We start from the raw sequence: 20,000 nt of genomic DNA on the forward strand, positions 1-20,000 counted from the left end.
TCTCGGCGGCGGCGTCCTTCTCGGATCTTGGGGGTAGGGGGTGGGGGGAGGGGGAGGGCTGGAGGGGTGGAGTCTGTGGTGGCCGGTCTGGGCGTGGCGATTTGGGGAGGATTTTGATGTTTGTGGGCGTGGACGGGTTTTGTGTGTGTATGTGTGTAGAGATGTATGCGTGGGTGTGGGTGGGTGGGTGTGTTGTGTGTGTTGTGTGTTGTGTGTGTGTGTGTGTGTGTGTGCGTGTGTGTGTGCGTGTGTGTGCGTGTGTGTGTGTACGCGGGCGCGCTTGTGTGGGTGTGTTTAGTTTATGCGTTTATATGCATGGGTATGTATGTTTGTGTATGTGTATATATGGGTATGTCGATTCTGGGAGGATTGGAGTGTGTGTATGTATGTATGTATGTATGTATGTATGTATATGTGTATGTATATATATCTATATATATATATATATATATATATATATATATATATATATATATATATATATATATATATATATATATATATATATATATATATATATATATATATATATATATATATATATATATATATATATATATATATATATATATATATATATATATATATATATATATACATATATATACACATGTTTATAATGTGTTTTTGTGTTGGTATGTTTAGGTCGTATTTATTTATTTTTTTCTGTTTCTTATTTATGTAGGCATTGTTCATTGATGTTGCAAGCGGATGTTAGTCATTGCATGTGTTTCGATTTATTTTCTTGAGGCGTTCAGAGTACACGCACCGGGAAGAGAGTCAAGACAGCATTTTTTTTCTTTCTTTCTTTCTTTCTTTCTTTTCTTCTTTTTCTTTTTCTTTTTCTTTTTCTTTCTTCTTCTTCTTCTTCTTCTTCTTCTTTTTTTCTTCTTCTTCTTCTTCTTTTCTTTTTCTTCATTCTTTCTTTTCTTTTCTTTCTTTCTTTTTTTTTCTTTTTTTCTCCTTCTCTTTACTTTGGTAGAGTGATATGAATATGGCAAAGGGTCAAGACAACATTTTTCTTCTTCTTTTTCTTCTTCTTTCTTTCTTTCTTTCTTTTCTTTTCTTCTTCTTCTTCTTCTTCTTTCTTTCTTTCTTTTCTTTCTTTCTTTTTCTTCTTCTTCTTTTTCTTTTCTTTTCCTTCCCTTTTCTTTGGTAGAGTGATATGAATATGGCAAAGGGTCAAGACAGCATTCTTCTTCTTCTTCTTTCTTTCTTTCTTTTTCTCTTCTTTCTTTCTTTCTTTTCTTTTTCTTCTTTTTCGTTCTTTTCATGTTTTTTTTTATTCCCTTTAATTTGGTAGAGTGATATGAATATGGCTTATTCTTATTCTTTCTTTCTTTCTTTCTTTTTCTTCTTCTTCTTCTTCTTCTTCTTTTTTTTATTTTTTTCTTTTTTATTCCTTCCCTTTACTTTGGTAGAGTGATATGAATATGAATGGCGGATATTAGGCGCTCTTTGCCACGTTGCAAGGGTGCAAGTTGCATGTAAGAGGCAGATCATTCGAGGCCAGACATTGATCATTGCAAAGAGGGTTTGAGGAGGGCGGTGGTAGGGGGGGTAGGGGGAGGGGGACGGGGAGAGAGGGGGCTTGGTGCACGTTTTTCGATGGTTTGGTGTGTGTGTGTGTGTGTGTGTGTGTGTGTGTGTGTGTGTGTGTGTGTGTGTGTGTCTGTGTGTGTGTGTGTGTGTGTGTGTGTGTGTGTGTGTGTGTGTGTGTTGTGTCTATATGTACATGTGTATGGGATGTGTATATATGTATGTACGTGTTTTACAATGTATATTTGTTAGGGAGAAGCGGCAGTTGCAGACACACAGAGAGAGAGAGAGAGAGAGAGAGAGAGAGAGAGAGAGACAGACAGAGAAAGAAAGAAAGAAAGAGAGAATGGGTGTGTGTGTGTGTGTGTGTGTGTGTGTGTGTGTGTGTGTGTGTGTGTGTGCTTGGAATGCGTGGTCGTTCGCGTTCCTACCTGCGTGCATGAGGATGAATACGAGAGCTGAATAACCAAGATGGGAGGTTCATTGTGCATGTTGTGTGCATGTTGGCTCGCGAGGATGTTGCAGTGTGCGTGTGCGTGCGTGTGTGTGTGTGTGTGTGTGTGTGTGTGTGTTTGTTTTCTTGGCTGGGTGTTTGCCTGTCTGGTCTTTCTCTTTCTCTTGTTTTCTTTTTATCTCTCCTTCTTTCTTTCCTCGCTCTTCTCTTCTCTCCTTTCCTCTTCTTTCTTATTTTGTCTCCTTTCCTCTTCTCTTTTAATCCTCTCCTTCCTCTCTCCCTTCTTTCTTGCGCTCTCTTGCTATTTCTCTCCCTCCTCCTTCTCCTTCTTCCTCTTCTTCCTCCTCCTCCTTCCTCTCTCCCTTCTTCCTCCCTTTGCGCTCCTCCTCCTCCTTTCCTCCTCCTCCTCCTCCTCCTCCTCCTCCCTCCCCTCTCCTCCCTTTCCTCCTCTTCCTCCCCCTCCTCCTCCTCCCTTTCCTCCTCCTCCTCCCTTTCCTCCTCCTCCCTTCCCTCCCTCCTCACCCTCCTCCTCCTCCTCCCTTTCCTCCTCCTCCTCCTCCTCTCTCTTGCCTCCTCCCCCTCCTCCTCCTCCCCTCCTCCTCCTCCTCCTTCTCCTCCCCCTTCCTCTCCCCCATCCCCTTTCCTCCCCCTCCCCCTCCCCCTCCCCCACACTTCTCACTGTCGGACGCCAAAGAAACCGGCGGAAGTTCACTGCCTTGCAAAGACCGCGGTTGAAGCATGCACGAGGCAGGCACACTGGGTGTCTTTCTTCTCTCCGTGTCTGTCTGTCTGTCTGTCTGTCACTGACCTCCGGGCGGTGCAGTCACGCAAGCAAAACCAAAACCAAAAGAGAGAGAGAGAGAGAGAGAGAGAGAGAGAGAGAGAGAGAGAGAGAGAGAGAGAGAGAGAGAGAGAGAGAGAGAGAGAGAGAGAGAGAGAGAGAGAGAGAGACAGAGAGAGAGAGTGGTTGGTGGTGTTGGTGTTTGTTGGTGGTTGGTGGTGTTGGTGTTGTTGGTGTTGTTGTCGTTGGTTTTGTTTGTATTGCTATTTCGCCTGTGATTCTTCTGTAATTTTGGCATAGGTTCTCTTGGCTGTATCTTCTCTTTTTTTCTGTCTTTCTTTCTCAATCTCTCTCTCTTTCTCTCTTTCTCTTTCCTCTCTCTATCTCTCTCTCTATCTTTCCTCTCTCTCTCTCTCTCTCCCTCTCCCTCTCCCTCTCCCTCTCCCTCCCTCTCCCTCCTTCTCTCCCTCTCCCTCTCCCTCTCCCTCTCCCTCCCTCTCCCTCCTTCTCTCTCTCTCTATCTCTTTCATTCTCTCTTTCTCTCTCGCTTTCTTCCTCTTGTGCAACGTTGACAAAATAGACATAATGTGGTCAGGCAGGTCACGTGATCACTTTGTCGAATTTCCACTTTTTCTTGTTTTTCTGGTTTTTCGTTTGTTTCATCTGTTTCGTTTCCTTTCTTTCTTTCTTATTTTTTTGCACTTCTTTGCTTTCGATCTTTCCGGGTTTTTTTCTTCTTCTTCTTTCTCTCCCCCGCATGCTTTATTTCTTTATTTCCGTTTCTTCCTTTTATCCTTTTCCTTCTTTGATTTCTGTCTTTCGTTGTTTTCATTTATTTTCTCCCCTTTTTCTGTATTTCCCTTTCTTTTTATTTCTCTTTCCTTCTTTGCACTCAGTCTTTCCCTTATTCTACTCTTCCTTATTCCTGTTTTTTCCTTCCCTTTCCTTTCTCTTAATTTCCATCCCTTCCTTTCTTTTGGTTTATTTCCTTTCTTCCCTCTATCTCCGCCTTTATCGTCTTTTTTTGGCTTCTCTCGTGTGTCCGTTTCTTTCTATATATTCTCGCCATTTATTTTCTTTCGCTTTTTTTCCTTCTTTTATTGTTCGCTTCACCATATTCCCGTTTTTCTTCTTTTCTTGTTTTTCCTTCTTTTATTGTTCCCTTCACCATATTCCCGTTTTCTCTCTCTCTCTCTCTCTCTCTCTCTCTCTCTCTCTCTCTCTCTCTCTCTCTCTCTCTCTCTCTCTCTCTCTCTCTCTCCCTCCCTCCCTCCCTCCCTCTCTTTCCCTCTCCCTCTCCCTCTCCCTCTCCCTCTCTCTCTCCTTCTTTTATTGTTCCGTTCACCATATCCCCGTTTTTTTGTCTTTTCTTTTTCTTCCTTCTTTTATTCTCCCAAATGTATTTGTCCGAAAGAGGATCCGACGCTGGTGTTCGTCTGGGAATCCGAAACCAAGGCGATGGGTTTCGATAGCAACAAGCACCCCTTGGCAACGGTGAAAATAATAAGCGCGCGTAAAGAGAACAACGGTGAGGATAATTGGGTATTGTTTCGATGCCACGGTGGAGATAAAAAAAAAATTCTCTTTTTTTTATTATTTGATTTTTATGTTTTTGTTTGGTTTTGTATGGTTTTGTTTTGTCTTGTCAAATCGTCGGTGAAAATAGATGCGTGGCAACAGCAACGGTGAGGATAATTGGGTATTGTTTCGATGCCACGGTGAAGATAATATATTTCTTTTATCTCTCTTTTTTGTTATTTGATTTTTATGTTTATTTTTGTTTTGTTTTGTTTTTGTCAAATCGTCGGTGAAAATAGATGCGTGGCAACAGCAACGGCGAAGATGATCGGGAATCATTTGATGTCACGGTGAAAATACCAAATTTCTTTTTTTCTTCTTCTTCTTCTTCTTCAAGACTTTGATGAAAATATGTCCGTAGCAACAACGGTGGGGATAACCTAGCTGGGAATGTTTCGATAGCACGGTGAGGATAACTGAGAATGTTATTTTAGCCACAAAGATCATTTCTTTTTTTCTTTTCTCTTCTTTTCAAATCAACGGTGAGGATAACTAGGAATGTTTCAATCCCACGGGAATTTTAGTTAAGAATGTGTCGATGGGAAAGTAAACGAAGAATATTTAAATATAACGGTAACGATTACTCTTTCCAATATCCCGACGAAAATATAAGCAAAGCAAGGGTGAAAATAGACCGTAAATATTTCGCCACAAGATACAGTAATAATAAACAGTAAATAAATCAGCGTAGCCATTAATTTAACGGCATTACGGTGAAAATAACGGTTCCCTATTTAACGGTGAAGATAACGGATGTGTCATAGCACGGTGGGACCTTCTCATCTCTTAATTATTAACCTTGGGAATGCATTCGATATTTCCGGAGGCGGAGAGAGGGAGAGAGAAGGGCGGGAGAAGTAGAGAGAGAGAGAGAGAGAGGAGAAAAAAAGATTGGTTGCTTCTATGTTTATTTGGTTCTGTCTTCTTTTCCCTCTCGCTTTTTTTTTCTCTCTCTCCCTCTCTTTCTTTCTCTCTCTCTCTCTCTCTCTCTCTCTCTCTCTCTCTCTCTCTCTCTCTCTCTCCCTCTCCCTCTCCCTCTCCCTCTCCCTCTCCCTCTCTCTCTCTCTCTCTCTCTCTCTCTCTCTCTCTCTCTCTCTCTCTCTCTCTCTCTCTCTCTCTCTCTCTCTCTCTCTCTCTCTCTCTATCTCTCTCTCTCTCTCTCTCTCTCTCTCTCTCTCTCTCTCTCTCTCTCCTCTCTCCCTCTCTCTCTCTCTCTCTCTCTCTCTCTCTCTCTCTCTCTCTCTCTCTCTCTCTCTCTCTCTCTGTCTCTCTCTCTCTCACTATCTCTCTATCTATAGATAGACTGAGAGAGAGAGAGAGAGAGAGAGAGAGAGAAAGGTCAAGACAGGAAATATTGATGTCTCACAGGTGCATGGAGATAGTAAATGGAGGTGGCGGGAAGTTTTTGTGAATCTAGGAATACACACACACACACACACACACACACACACACACACACACACACACACACACACACACACACACACACACACACACACACACACACATACATACATATTGTATATTTATGATAGGTTTATGTGCATTTGTTTGTGCCCATGTATACGTATCCATGTTTGTACGTATGCATGTATGTATGTGTGTGTGTGTGCAGGAACGGCGCGTGTGTACCTCTGTGCGTGTGTACCTCTGTGCGTGTGTACCTCTGTGCGTGTGTACCTCTGTGCGTGTGTACCTCTGTGCGTGTGTACCTCTGTGCGTGTGTACCTCTGTGCGTGCGTACCTCTGTGCGTGTGTACCTCTGTGCGTGTGTACCTGTGTGCGTGCGTACCTCTGTGCGTGCGTACCTCTGTGCGTCTGTACCTCTGTGCGTCTGTACCTCTATGCGTCTGTACCTCTGTGCGTCTGTACCTCTGTGCGTCTGTACCTGTGTGCGTGCGTACCTCTGTGCGTCTGTACCTCTGTGCGTCTGTACCTCTGTGCGTCTGTACCTCTATGCGTCTGTACCTCTGTGCGTCTGTACCTCTGTGCGTCTGTACCTCTGTGCGTGCGTACCTTTGTGCGTGTGTACCTGTGTGCGTGCGTACATGTGTCGTCGCTTATCCATGTGACAAGGTTTTTGGGAGCAGCCTTGGCAAGCGAGAGACGAGTACGTGTTGCTTATAAGGAAGGAAAGGAGAGTACGGCAGGTGGAGAGGAGAGTGTCAGCGGATTGTCGCCTCTCGGGTGTCCTGTCATAAGGGCGTGTTTTTTTTTTTTTTTTTTTTTTTTTTTTTTTGGGGGGGGGTAGGAGGAAGGAGGGGTATGTTTTTTTCTTTTTATTATTAGTTTTTATTCTTCGTTTTTATTTTGCTTTCATTTCTTTTATTTATTTTTTTTCCATTTCTTTCGCTTTTCTTTTCGTTTCTTTCTGCTTTCGGCTTTTTCTCACAGTTATTCCCCCTTTTCATTTCTTTTATTCATGTCTTTTATTGATCTCTTCTTCTTTTTCCTTCCATTCCTCTTTCTCTTCTTCTTTTTCCTTCCATTCCTCCATCTCTTCTTCTTTTTTCCTTCCTTTCCTCTTTCTTTATTTCCTTTTTTTTCCTTCCTTTCCTCTTTCTTTATTTCCTTTTTTTCCTTCCTTTCCTCTTTCTTTATTTCCTTTTTTTTCCTTCCTTTCCTCTTTCTTTATTTCCCTTTTTTTCCTTCCTTTCCTCTTTCTTTATTTCCTTTTTTTCATGGCCAAAAATGTGATTCATTATTATTATTATTATATATTTTTTTTTCCCCTTTTTTTTTATTTTTTTAGCGAGTACCAAAACGTGCAGCGAGTTAAGCTATTTTTAAAACTCGCGAGTCATGCAATTTTAGAATGAGAATATATATATAAAACTTGCATAAAAAAATGGTGATGATGTCTAAGCAAAATTAAGCCAACGTAGGTAATTTTTTTTTAAGCATAAAGAGGGAAGTTATGATGTAGATGATGAAAATGAAGAGGAAATTGGAAGGGAAGAGGAAGAAGAGAGGAGAGAAGGAGAGCGAGAGAGAGAGAGGGAGACAGAGAGAAGGAGAGGAGAGAAGAAAAGAGAGAGAGAGAGAGAGAGAGAGAAAACAAGGGAGAGAGAGAGAGAGAGAGAGAGAGAGAGAGAGAGAGAGAGAGAGAGAGAGAGAGAGAGAGAGACAGAAAATAAATAAAGAGAACAAGAGAGAGAGAGAGAAAGAAAGAGAGACAAAGAAAGAAAGAGAGAGAGAGAGAGAGAGAGAGCGCGGAAGACAAGGAGATCAATATATTGAATATTTTATTGTCTAGTCAATTATTGATTCGCCTACAGAACGATCCCACAAAAATAGACGTTATATTCGATACAAAAAACAAACAAAAAAACACATGAAATGGGACCCAGAAGCATAAAATAAGTTGAAGATAAAATGTATAAGGAATAAGATAAAAAAGAAAAAAAAACATGAAATAGGACCCAAAAGCATAAAATAAGTTGAAGATAAAATATATAAGGAATGAGATCAGTTCAGAACGAAAATCAATTTGAAATAGAAATATGCGAAGAGACAAAGGTAAGGGTGACATGAGAAAGGTAAAATCAGTAAGGAATAAAATCTGTTCGACGTAAAATCGATTGAAAGCAAAAATCTGTTGGAAATGGATTTAATAAAAGCAAACATCTATTAAATAAATCTATTTAATTATTTTTTGTAAGATTTAATAAAAGCAAACATCTATTAAATAAATCTATTAAAATCTATTAATAAATCTATTAAAAGCAAAAATCTTTTAAAAAATATAACCATTTAAAAAGAAAGTGACTGAGGACAGCATACCAAAAATACGATGATGAATCCTTGTTGCAATGTGTAAAGTACGTTGTGCGTGATATTGCAAATCTAGAAAGTGGAGTCTTGGCGTGTTGCACCAGGTGGCTGTCGGTGTGTGTGCGTGTGTAAGTGTGCTTGTGTGCGTATTGATATGTGTACATTTAGGGGTTGTATATACTCATCGATTTTTTATACGCATTGTCTGTACTTCGATCTGTGTGTGAATGTGTGTGTATGTGTAAGTGTGTATGTATATTTATGTGTAGACATGTACATATGTATATATGTATATACCTGTAACTGTTGATTACCTTATAGTCTGTACCCCAACCCGCCCGTGTACATACACACGTACGCTTTTGTATGTGCGTGTGAGTATGCGTGTATGTACGTCTGTATGGCCGTCTCCAAGCCGTGCCAAAGTCCCCGAGCCTCCGTTTTCGCATTTGTTTTAAGTTTATATTTACATCAGTTCGCTTTATCTCCCGGCGAATGTTTTACCCCTCGGAGCTGGTGCGCGGGGGGTGGGGGGAGGGGGTGGGATGGGGTGGGGTGGGGTAGGGGGGTTCGTGCGTGTGTGTTGCGCCGGCTTTGTGCGTCTTGGGAGCGAGTCTTGCAAGGTGCATGGGGGCGTTTTTGAGAAAGGGGGGAGGGGGGAGGGTAGGGGCGTGGAAGGGCCTGCGGTGTGGGGTGAAGGGAGGGGTGGGGGGAGGGGGAGGGGGGTTGCCGGTAAAGTGTGGTGGGATTGTGGCCATTTTTGTTTTGCGGTCGTTTATTGTTATCGTTGTTATTGTTGTTATTATTATCGTTTATTTTATTGATGTTGTTATTATTGTATGATTTTTTTTCTTCTATTGCCTATAGTCGTTGTTGCCGTTATTATCATTATTATTATTGTTATATTATTTATTATTGTTACTATTCTTTTTAGTTATTGTCATTGTTATTGTCATTATTATTATTATTATTATTATTATTATTATTATTATTATTATTATTATTAACCACTCTCTCCCCTCTTTAACCTCTCTCTCTCTCCCATTTCCTCCCTTCGTCCCTCCTACCCCCCTCCCCCCCCCTTCCGTCTCTCTCTCTCTCTCTCTCTCTCCGTCGAACTCGGAATCTAACTGTACTTTAATAACGGCGATTATGTAGAGGTTTTATCGAGGTTATTATTTTGTTGTTGTTGTTTTGTGAGTCATTATGTAGCCTTTTCTTTGGATGGGGTTTAACTTTTTTTTGGGGGGGGCAGGGGGGGGGTTGGTTGGTGTAAAAAGGGGATGTGTTTGATGGGATTTTTTTTTCGTTCTTTCTTTCTTTCTGTCTGTTTTTCTCTCTTCGATATTTTGTTTTTGTGTGTCTTTATTATTTTTTCTCATTCCCTTTCTTTCTCTCCCTTTCTTTCTATTTCTCTTTCTCTCCTTGCTCTCTCTCGCTCTCTCTCTCTCTCTCTCTCTCTCTCTCTCTCTCTCTCTCTCTCTCTCTCTCTCTCTCTCTCTCTCTCTCTCTCTCTCTCTCTCCTCCCTCCCTCCCTCTCTCCCTCTCTCTCTCTCTCTCTCTCTCTCTCTCTCTCTCTCTCTCTCTCTCTCTCTCTCTCTCTCTCTCTCTCTCCCCCTCTCTCCCTCCCTCTCTCCCTCCCTCCCTCCCTCTCCCTCTCTCTCCCTCTCCCTCTCCTTCTCCCTCTCTCTCCCTCTTCCTCTCTCCCGGGACGAGATGATTTCAGAGAATTAGACAAAGACTTCTTCACGCCCTTACGCCCACGAGAGGGGTGGGTGGGGGTGGCGTGGGGGAGTAGGTGGAGGTGGAAGAGGAGGGGGGTGGGGAAGGACAGTGGGTGGGAGAGGAGAAGGAAGCAGAGAAAAGGGATATTTGGAAACTTTGGAATGTAGGTGGAAGAGAGAGAGGGGGAATAAAAAAAATGGAGAGAGAGAGAGAAGATGGGATTAATTGAGTGGAAAAGGAGGAGGAGGAATAGAAGAAGAGTGAAGAGACAAGAGCAAATGGAGAGAGAAGTAGAAGAAAGGGGAGGAGAATGATGGGACGAATGAGGAGGAGGAAGAGAACGCAGATAATCAAAAATTAAACGAGGTGAAAGAGAAGGGGGAAGCAAGAGCGAGAAGATGATAAACGGGGAGCAGGAGCAGGCAACACGGCAGCTCTCCAGGGTGCACCTCTCTTGTTTCTCTCTCTGTCTGTCTATCTCTAGCTCGCTCCTCCTCCCTCTCTCTCTCTATCTATCTGTATCTCTTGTTCATCCTTCCTCTTTCTCTCTATCTCGCTATCTGTTTTCTTTTATTTTCCTCTTTCTTTCTTTCTTTCTCTCTCTCTCTCTCTCTCTCTCTCTCTCTCTCTCTCTCTCTCTCTCTCTCTCTATATATATATATATATATATATATATATATATATATATATATATATATTCCTTTGTTTTCCTCTCTCTTTCTCTTTCCCTTTCCCTCTCTCTCTCTCTCTCTCTCTCTCTCTCTCTCTCTCTCTCTCTCTCTCTCTCTCTCTCTCTCTCTCTCTCTCTCTCTCTCTCTCTCTCTCTCTCTCTCTCTCTCTCTCTCTCTCTCTCTCTCTCTCTCTCTCCTTAGGGACTTCCTCCGCGTGGGTGATGGGGGTAGGGGGTTAGGGGAGGGGGAGGGGAGGTCTTCTACAGGATCTTTGTTAGTTAAGCTGGTGGTGGGGGTAGGGGAGGGGGAAGGGAGGAAGGAAGAAGGGAGAGGAGGAAGAGGAGGAAGAGGTGAGAAGGACGCGGGTGGGGTATGACGGAGGGGGGAGGGGGGAGGGGGAGGGGGCTTCTACAGGATCTTTGTTGGTTAAGGTGATGGTGAAGGGGGAGGGAGAGAAGGAAAAGAAGAAGAGAAAGGTAGGGGGGGGAGGAAAGAAAGGATGAAAGAAGAAAGATGGGGATGAGAAAGAGAAGACGAAGAAAGAAAGAAAGAAAAAGAAAAGGAGAAAAAGAGAAAAGAGAAGAAGAAAAAAAGGGAATGGGAGGGGGTGGGGGAGGTTCTTGTCCGTCCCTTATGCCCAGTCGATTACAAGTCCCCCGGGGGGTATCCGCGCCGCACGTGCCCAGGGGAGGGGGGTACTGTACTGTGTTGTTGGTACTTGGGCATGAGGTATGAGGTATGAGGCATGAGGGTATGGGGCGCGTGGTATGAGGAGGTGGTCTTTGTCAAGGGGGCTGTTGTTGTGGGGAGGGGGGGAGGGTTGATCTTTTCCAAGGACGGATTATAAGGTGGATGTCGGGTTTATTATCCACGTCTGGTTAATTTGAAGTCCTTGTTGTTGTTGTTGTTGTTGTTGTTGTTGCTGACGTCATCCCGGGTTGGTTATTTGTCTGTAGTTCATTCCGAATTCGTGGGTTTGTGAAATTGTTAATCTTATTTTTTTCTCTCTCTCTCTTTTCGTGGTTTGTAAAATTGTTAATCTTATTTTTTGTCTCTCTCTCTTTTGAGTTCGTTATTTTCATTCTCTCTCTCTCTCTCTATCTCTCTCCTCTCTCTCTCTCTCTCTCTCCTCTCTCTCCCTCCCTCTCTCTCTCTCTCTCTCTCTCTCTCTCTCTCTCTCTCTCTCTCTCTCTCTCTTTCTCTCCTCTCTCTCTCTCTCTCTCTCTCTCTCTCTCTCTCTCTCTCTCTCTCTCTCTCTCTCTCTCTCTCTCTCTCTCTCTCTCTCTCTCTCTCTCCCTCCCTCTCTCTCCTCTCCTCTCTCTCCTCCTCCTCTCCTCCCTCCTCCTCCCTTATCCTCCCCTCCCCTCCCCCCTCTCTCCCTCTCTCCCTCTCCCTCTTTCTTTCTCTCTCTTCAGTTCTCCATTATACACTCGCATTCCCTCGCATTCTTCTTTGTACCTTCGCTATTTTTCACTCCGTTAAAAGGCCTCCCTCTCGTTTTGCCGAGAAAGAGTGCCAAAAAGTGGAGGAGTGGGAGACAGGCAGACAGACCTCTTAACTCCGACCGAGGAAAGAGGACTAAACTTGGCACCGGGAGTGGCACTAGGCCTAAGCGAGGTGGCACTGCGTGTTAACTTGCGGCTTGACAATGCGTTGGGGCCTTTTTGTTTTGTTGTTGTATTTATTATTTTATTATTTGTTATTTATTGTTATTATTTTATTATTTATTATTTGTGTTTATTATTGTTATTATTTATTATTTATGTTATTTATTGTTATTATTTTATTATTTATTATTGATGTTATTTATTGTTATTATTTTTGTGTGTGAAGGAAATTAAAGAGGAGGTGGGAAGATGTAAAAGGTGAGAGGATGAGGGACATAGGAAGGAGGAGAGAGGGAGAGAAAGTAAAAGGGGATAGGGAGATAGAGAGGATAAGAGACATACAAGAGGGAAGAGAGAATAGAAGAACCGAAGAAGGGATAGGAAGATGAAGAAGACGATAGACAGATAAGAAGGGAGAGAGAATGAGAGGAAATAATGGAGGGAAATGGAGAGGATGATAGACGGATAAGGAAGAGAGAATGAGAGAAAGTGCGAGGAGATAGGAAAAGGGAGAGAATGAGATAGATAGAGAGGAAGGAAGAAAGAACGAGAGAAAGGAGACAGAGGAAGAAAGAACGAGAGAAAGGAAGGCGCCGCGAATCAATTTTCTTCGTAATGGCTGTTGAGAGTTTTCTTAACAATAACTTCCTTCTGTGTTATGATTTTTCCTGTTGGATTTGTGGCTGTATGTGTGTGTGTGTGTGTGTGTGTGTGCGTGTGTGTGTGTACGTGTGTGTGTGCGTGTGTGTGTGTGTACGTGTGTTCGTGTGTGTGTGTGTGTTTCTGTGTGTGTGTGTGTGTACGTGTGTGTGTGCGTGTGTGTGTGTGTATGCGTGCGTGTGTGTGCGTACGTGCGTGTGTGTGTGTGTGTGTGTGTGTGTGTGTGTGTGTGTGTGTGTGTGTGTGTGTGTGTGTGTGTGTGTGTGTGTGTATGTGTGTGCGTATCCTTGTATTTCTGTGTGTGTGTGTGTGTGTGTGTGTGTGATCGTGAGTGCGTTTGTGTGCTTGTGTGCGTATCCGTGTGTTTCTGTGTGTGTGTGTGTGTGTTTCTCTCTGTGTGTGTGTGTGTGTGTGCGTGCGTGTGTGTGCGTGTGTGTGTGTGAGAAATGGTGGTTTTGGTCGCATCGTATCGCTCGCCTCCTGGAGTGTACTGGCTTTCGCACCCATGTCAGTTTTCTCTTTCTCCGCCTCCTCTCCTTCATCTTTTGATCCTCTATATCCTCTTCCAAATCCACCTGCTTATCTCCTTTCTCTCTCCGTCGTTCGTCCCTTTTTTCTCGTCTTCTCACCCTCTCCTTTCTTCTGTTTTATCTTTTCCTTCTTCCGCCTATTCGTCCTTTACCTACTCGTCTTCCAACTACTCCTCTTCCTTTTTTTTCTCCAGCTCCTCCTCTTCCTCTTCCTCTTCCTTCATCTCCTCCATCCATTTTTTCTTCTCTCCATCCACTCCTTCTCTACCTTCTCCCAATCTCTCTCAGTCTCCTCCTCTTCTTCTTCTTCCTCTTCCTCCTCTTCCTCTCAGTCCATCTCTTCCTCCCTTCCCTACACTAATCTCCTCCTCCTCTTCTTCCTCCTCCTCTACCTCCATCTCCACCTCCACCTCTCTCTCCATCTCCTCGTCCTCCACCTCTTCCTCCTCCTCCTCCTCCTCCTCCCATCCACTACTCTCCTCCTCTTCTTCCTCCTCCTCCTCTACCTCCACCTCCTCCTTCTCTACCTCCACCTCCTCCTCCTCTTCCCCACCCATCTGCTCTCCCTCCTTTTTCCCTCCTTTATTTTCCTGTCCCTCGTCCCCCGCTGTGTCTTGTTTTCGCTTGAAATTGAGATTCAGACTTCGAAGTCCCTCCTGCATCGGCCTGAGGAGCTGTACATTATTGCGTCACTTGTTAAAATCATCTTAAACCCCCTTTTTGAGGAGGCTTTGTACTTCACTCTTATTTAAAATCATCTTAAACCCCCTTTGAGGAGGTTTTGTACTTCACTCTCTTTAAACTCTTTCCGTCAATTTTTTTTGACAATTTTCTGAAATTTTGTCCGTTTTCGAGCGAATTGTCGATTCTCCAGTCAGACGATGATGATCGTTTCCGTCTGAAAACCTTTCCGTCAACTTTTTTCAGCCAAGCAAAGTCAGATCAAGAGCTATTATTCGAGAATGTTTGTATTTATGTTAAATAAAATTGTCAAAAAAAAATTGACGGAAAAAGTGATAGTGTGACAGCGCCTTTAAACCCCCCCTTGAGGAGGCTTCGTACTTCACGCTCTGTCTATTTGTCTGTCTGTCTATAAGTCTCTTCAGAAGTGAGATGTTTAGAATTATGTCTTTGATGTGTTGTGTTTCTTCGGATTATGTTTTATCTTGGTACGTTATAGAGGATTATAAATTGTTGTCTGTATGTCGTTATCTGTCTTTCTAGAATTTTATCTGGCTGTTTGTTCAGTCACCCCATTCACCTATTTGCCGACCAATCTGTATCTATCTATCTATCTATCTATCTATCTATCTACATTAGTCCATAACCAATCTGTATCTATCTATCTATCCATCTACATGTCTATGTACCAACTAATATTCACTTGTTTGTCACTTAATCTGTATCTATCTATCTATCTATCTACATTAGTCCATAAAACGACCCATCCACCTATTTGCCGACCAATCTCTATCTATCTATCTATCTATCTATCTATCTATCTATCTACATTAGTCCATAAAACGACCACATTCACCTATTTGCCGACCAATCTGTATCTATCTATCTATCTATCTATCTATCTATCTATCTAGATTAGTCCATAAAACGACCCATCCACCTATTTGCCGACCAATCTCTATCTATCTATCTATCTATCTATCTATCTAGATTAGTCCATAAAACGACCACATTCACCTATTTGCCGACCAATCTGTATCTATCTATCTATCTATCTATCTACATTAGTCCATAAAACGACCACATTCACCTATTTGCCGACCAATCTCTATCTATCTATCTATCTATCTATCTATCTATCTACATTAGTCCATAAAACGACCACATTCACCTATTTGCCGACCAATCTCTATCTATCTATCTATCTATCTATCTATCTATCTACAATAGTCCATAAAACGATCCATCCACCTATTTGCCGACCAATCTCTATCTATCTATCTATCTATCTATCTATATTAGTCCATGAAACGAAGATAGCGTCTGCATTTCGTCTTCATCCGGGCTTTCGACATTGCGGAGTGACACTGCACATTGCACACCCCCGCCCGTGCATTGTGACACCGGAAGTTGATGTCTCCCCCCCCCTCCCCCCCGCACCGTAATTGGCTTCACACCGTAATCTCATTGATGTAGAGGAGGGGAAAGGGAGAATAAAGGGGAGGGGAGAAAGGGCGATAGGGTGCGGGCGACTTGTGGGATGATTCGTCTCGTGTCGTGAGATGCTTTTGTGTGTTTGTTTGTGTGTGTGTTTGTTTGTGTGTGTGTGTGTGTGTGTGTGCGTGTGTGTTGTGTGTGTGTGTGTGTGTGTGTTTCTGTGAAGCGACGTCTCTGTGATATGCATTTATTTTTTCTCTCTTTCCTGGGTGTGTGTTTTGTTTATTTTTTTTTTCTTCCTTTTTATATATCTGTTTTGGCAGTTATTCTGGGTGTGCGTTTTGTTTATATATATATATTTTTTTTTACCTTTTTTATTCTTATATATCTTGTGACAATTGTTCTGGGGGGAATTTTGTTTTGTTTTCCCTTTTTTTTAATATCTGTTTAGGCAATTATTATTATTTTTTCTACCCTGAATCTGTACCTGGTACTGTGGTTTCCCTTCCTGCCTCGTAAGTGCCAGGCGTGGCGTACAGCACAGGTAGTGGGGCGGGGACAGTGCTGATTACACACGTCGAGAGGCAGTTACTCCCAGGTGTAGCTCGATTTTGCGAACCATTACAGGCGCCGCAGGGTAGATAGAGCCTGTAGCCCTGGATCTCCTACAAAAAAAAAAAAAAAAAAAAAAAAAAGAAGAAGGAAAAAAATAAAGTTACAGGACTTTTCTTCGATAAGGGTAGGTCCTGTAGCCCTGGCTCTCCTACAAAAAAAAAAAAAAAAGTTACAGGACTTTTCTTCGATAAGGGTAGGTCCTGTAGCCCTGACTCTCCTTAAAAAAAAGGGGGATTACAGGACTTTTCTTCGATAAGGGTAGGTCCTGTAGCCCTGGCTCTCCTTAAAAAAAAGGAGAATTACAGGACTTCTCTTCGACAAAGGTGAATCTTACGGGTATACTGTAACTTGGCTTCCGTGCTCCAGGTTACAGGGACATGACCTCCACCCGCTGCGGCCACTGTTGTCTGCGCCTCGGCTCCGCGTGTGACTGCAGCAACATTTGCTACTACTGCTGCTGCTGCTGCTGCTGCTGCTGGGGGGGTAGGTCACGGCCCCTTCCCTTCTCCCTCCCCCTGCCCCCCACCCCTCTCTCGGCGTACCAAAGGATGTCCTAGATCGTTTCCTCCCGTAGCGTGTTGCCCTCGTGTGCTCCACAACCTGTATTTAGGGGCGGATTTCCAAGTCCTTCACGCTGTAACAAGTCTTGCCATTGTGTATGTATATGTATTTATGTGTGTATATGCGTATGTACGTGTTGCAGGCCTACCCAACCTGTGATTACTGTATGTATATGTATGTATACATGTCTGTGCGTATATGTATGTATGGATATATGTATATACTACGAACGTACCAACCTTGTAATGCCGCGATTGCCAGAGGCTTACACCCCAAGTAGGTCTTCGCATGTGGGACTACGAACCCAATCATTGACTGAGCTCCCTCCCCCCTCCCTCCCTCCCTCCCTACCCTCCCCTCCTTCCCCTCCTCCCTTGTACAGAGGGGCAATAGCGCCCTCTCTCTCTCTCTACCCCCAAGCATGACAGACACACACGGTAGACACAAGCACCGGGCGCCTGGCAGTGAGATCCAGACGTTAAATGAGAAAGAGGATTGTGTGGTTAAGAGTGTAGCAGACTGGGTATTGTAGTTTAGATTGGTGCAAGCGCTAGCCCCTTGGTCAGTGTATTTTCGTCTTGTAGGAGGCTTTTTTTTCTCGAATGTCTATTTGTTGTAGTTACGGATATGTATCTGTCTGTCTTGTTCTCTCTTTCTCTCTTTCTCTCTTTCTCGCGGATTCTTTCTTTTTTCTCTCTCTCTTGTTCTGTCTCTCGCGCTTTTTTTTTCTCTCTCTCGTTCTTTCTCTCGTACATTCTCTCTCTCTCTCTCTTTCTCTGTCTGTCTGTCTCTCTCTCTCATTCTTTCTTTCTCTCTCTCTCTCTCTTTCTCTCTCTCTCTCTCTCTCTCTCTCTCTCTCTCTCTCTCTCTCTCTCACTCCCTGTCTCAGTCTCTCTCTCTCCTCTCATTCTCTCTCTCTCCCACTCATTTTATTTCTCTCCCCCTCATTCTCTTTCTCTCCCTCTCATTCTCTTTCTCTCCCTCTCATTCTCTCTCTCTCCCTCTCATTCTCTTTCTCTCCCTCTCATTCTCTCTCTCTCTCTCCCTCTCATTCTCTCTCTCTCTCTCCTTCTCATTCTCTCTCTCTCTCCTTCTCATTCTCTCTCTCTCTCTCCTTCTCATTCTCTCTCTCTCTCTCCTTCTCACTCTCTCTCTCTCTCTCCTTCTCACTCTCTCTCTCTCTCTCCTTCTCACTCTCTCTCTCTCTCTCCTTCTCACTCTCTCTCTCTCTCTCCTTCTCACTCTCTCTCTCTCTCTCTCCTTCTCACTCTCTCTCTCTCTCTCTCTCTCTCTCTCCCTCCTCATTCTCCCTCCCTCCCTCTCATTCTCTCTCTCTCTTGCCCTCTCATTCTCTCTCTCTCTCTCCTTCTCATTCTCTCTCTCTCATTCTCTCTCTCTCTCTCATTCTCTCTCTCTCTCTCTCTCTCTCTCTCTCTCTCTCTCTGTCTCTCTCCCTCTCTTTCTCTCTCTCTCTCTCTCTCTCTCTCTCCCTCTCATTCTCTCTCTCTCTCTCCTTCTCATTCTCTCTTTCTCTCCCTCTCATTCTCTCTCTCTCTCCCTCTCATTCTCTCTCTCTCTCCCCTTCACATTCTCTCTCTCGCCCTCTCATTCTCTTTCTCGCCCTCTCATTCTCTCTCTCTCTCTCTATCACACACACACACACACACACACACACACACACACACACACACACACACACACACACACACACACACACACACACACACACACACACACACACACACACGCACACGCCCATTACCACAACGCAACGCCCTGTTATAAGTGTGGCTGAGAGGCGTGACGGCGGAGAGGCTGGTGTAACGGAGGAGTGGCAGGTGGAGGGAGAAAGAGGGAGGAGGGTGGGATGAGGAGGGTGGAGGGAGGGAGGAGGGAGGAGGAGGGAGGGAGGGAGAAGGAGGGTGGAGGGAGAAAGAGGGAGGGGGAAGGAGTGACAGGTGGAGGGAGAAAGAGGGAGGAGGGTGGGAGAAGAGGGGAGGAGGGTGGGAGAAGGAGGGAGAAAGAGGAGGAGGGAGGGAGGGAGAAGAAGGGAGGAGGGTGGGAGAAGGAGGGAGGAGGGTGGGAGAAGGAGGGAGGAAGTGGGACAAGGAGGGAGAAATAGAGGGAAGGAGGGTCTCTGGGAAGAGGGAGGGAAGGGAGAAGGAAGACAGGAAGGAGGGAGGGAGAAAGATGGAGGAAGGGTGGAAAGGAGAAGACTGAAGAGGAAAAAAAGAGAGAAGGATGAGAGAGAGAGAGAGAGGGAAAAGAGAAAAATATAAAAGAGACGGGATAGTTAAAGGAGAGTTAGAGAGAGAGAAAGAGAAAGAGAGAGGGGAAAAAAAAGTTGGAGAAAATCGGGGATCGACAGGGGAAGAGGGAATAAGAGAGAGAAAAGAAGAAAATAAAAAAAGAGAGATAGATAAAGGGAGGGAGAACGAGAGGGAGGGAGTTACCGCGAGGGATCCTACCCCGCCTACACTCAGCTTTGACACAGCTATTGTTAGCACGCTATGTCAACCCTTTTGCCTACACACTCGCACTCACACTCGCACTCTTCCCGGCTCCGTTGGTCACACTGAATACACGCGACGAGTGTATACAACACGCTGAATGCGAGGCTTTTGTCTACACGCGCCGCTCGCTCTCACACTCGCTCTCACACTCGCTCTCACGCTCGCTCTCTCACTCGCTCTCTCGCTCGCTCTCACACTCGCTCTCACATTCACACTCGGTTAGTCGGTCACGCTGTATACACACAGTACAGAATAGAATGCTTTTGGCTACACGTTCGCGGTCATACTCGCGCTCACACCCGCTCTCAGTCGCTCTCGCACTCGCTCTCACACTCGCTCTCTCACTCGCTCTCTCACTCGCTCTCACACTCGCTCTCACACTCGCTCTCACACTCGCTCTCACACTCGCTCTCACGCTCGCTCTCTCACTCGCTCTCACACTCGCTCTCACACTCGCTCTCTCACTCGCTCTCACACTCGCTCTCACGCTCGCTCTCACACTCTCTCTCACACTCGCTCTTACATTCACACTCGGTTAGTCGGTCACGCTGTATACACACAGTACTGAATAGAATGCCTTTGGCTACACACTCGCGGTCATACTCGCGCTCACACGCTCTCAGTCGCTCTCACACTCACACGCGGTTGGGCGGTCACGCTGGATACACAACACTGAATACAGTGCTTTTGCGTGCACACTCACACTCGCACTTGCTCTCTCACTCGCACTCACACTCGCTCTTGTTCTCTCACACGCACTCACACTCGCTCTTGCTCTCTCGCTCGCACTCACACTCGCTCTTGCTCTCTCACTCGCACTCACACTCGCTCTTGCTCTCTCACTCGCACTTACACTCGCTCTTGCTCTCTCACT

At 44.3% G+C, this 20,000-nt stretch overlaps 1 protein-coding gene across 2 annotated transcripts in view; it reads left to right on the forward strand.

Moving 5' to 3' along the window:
• Positions 1 to 20,000, forward strand: part of M6 (neuronal membrane glycoprotein M6) — a 167,775-nt gene that overhangs the window by 123,133 nt on the left and 24,642 nt on the right. Inside the window, exon 2 of one of the 2 annotated variants that reach the window (XM_070126697.1) lies at positions 16,419 to 16,535. The exons of the other annotated variant lie outside the window; for it this stretch is intronic. Coding sequence (XP_069982798.1) covers positions 16,419 to 16,535 — 117 coding nt within the window. The remainder of the gene's footprint in view (positions 1 to 16,418; positions 16,536 to 20,000) is intronic. 2 annotated transcript variants of the gene reach the window in all.

Source organism: Penaeus vannamei, chromosome 10, assembly GCF_042767895.1.
Source record: "Penaeus vannamei isolate JL-2024 chromosome 10, ASM4276789v1, whole genome shotgun sequence".
Taxonomy (NCBI): Eukaryota; Metazoa; Arthropoda; class Malacostraca; order Decapoda; family Penaeidae; genus Penaeus; species Penaeus vannamei.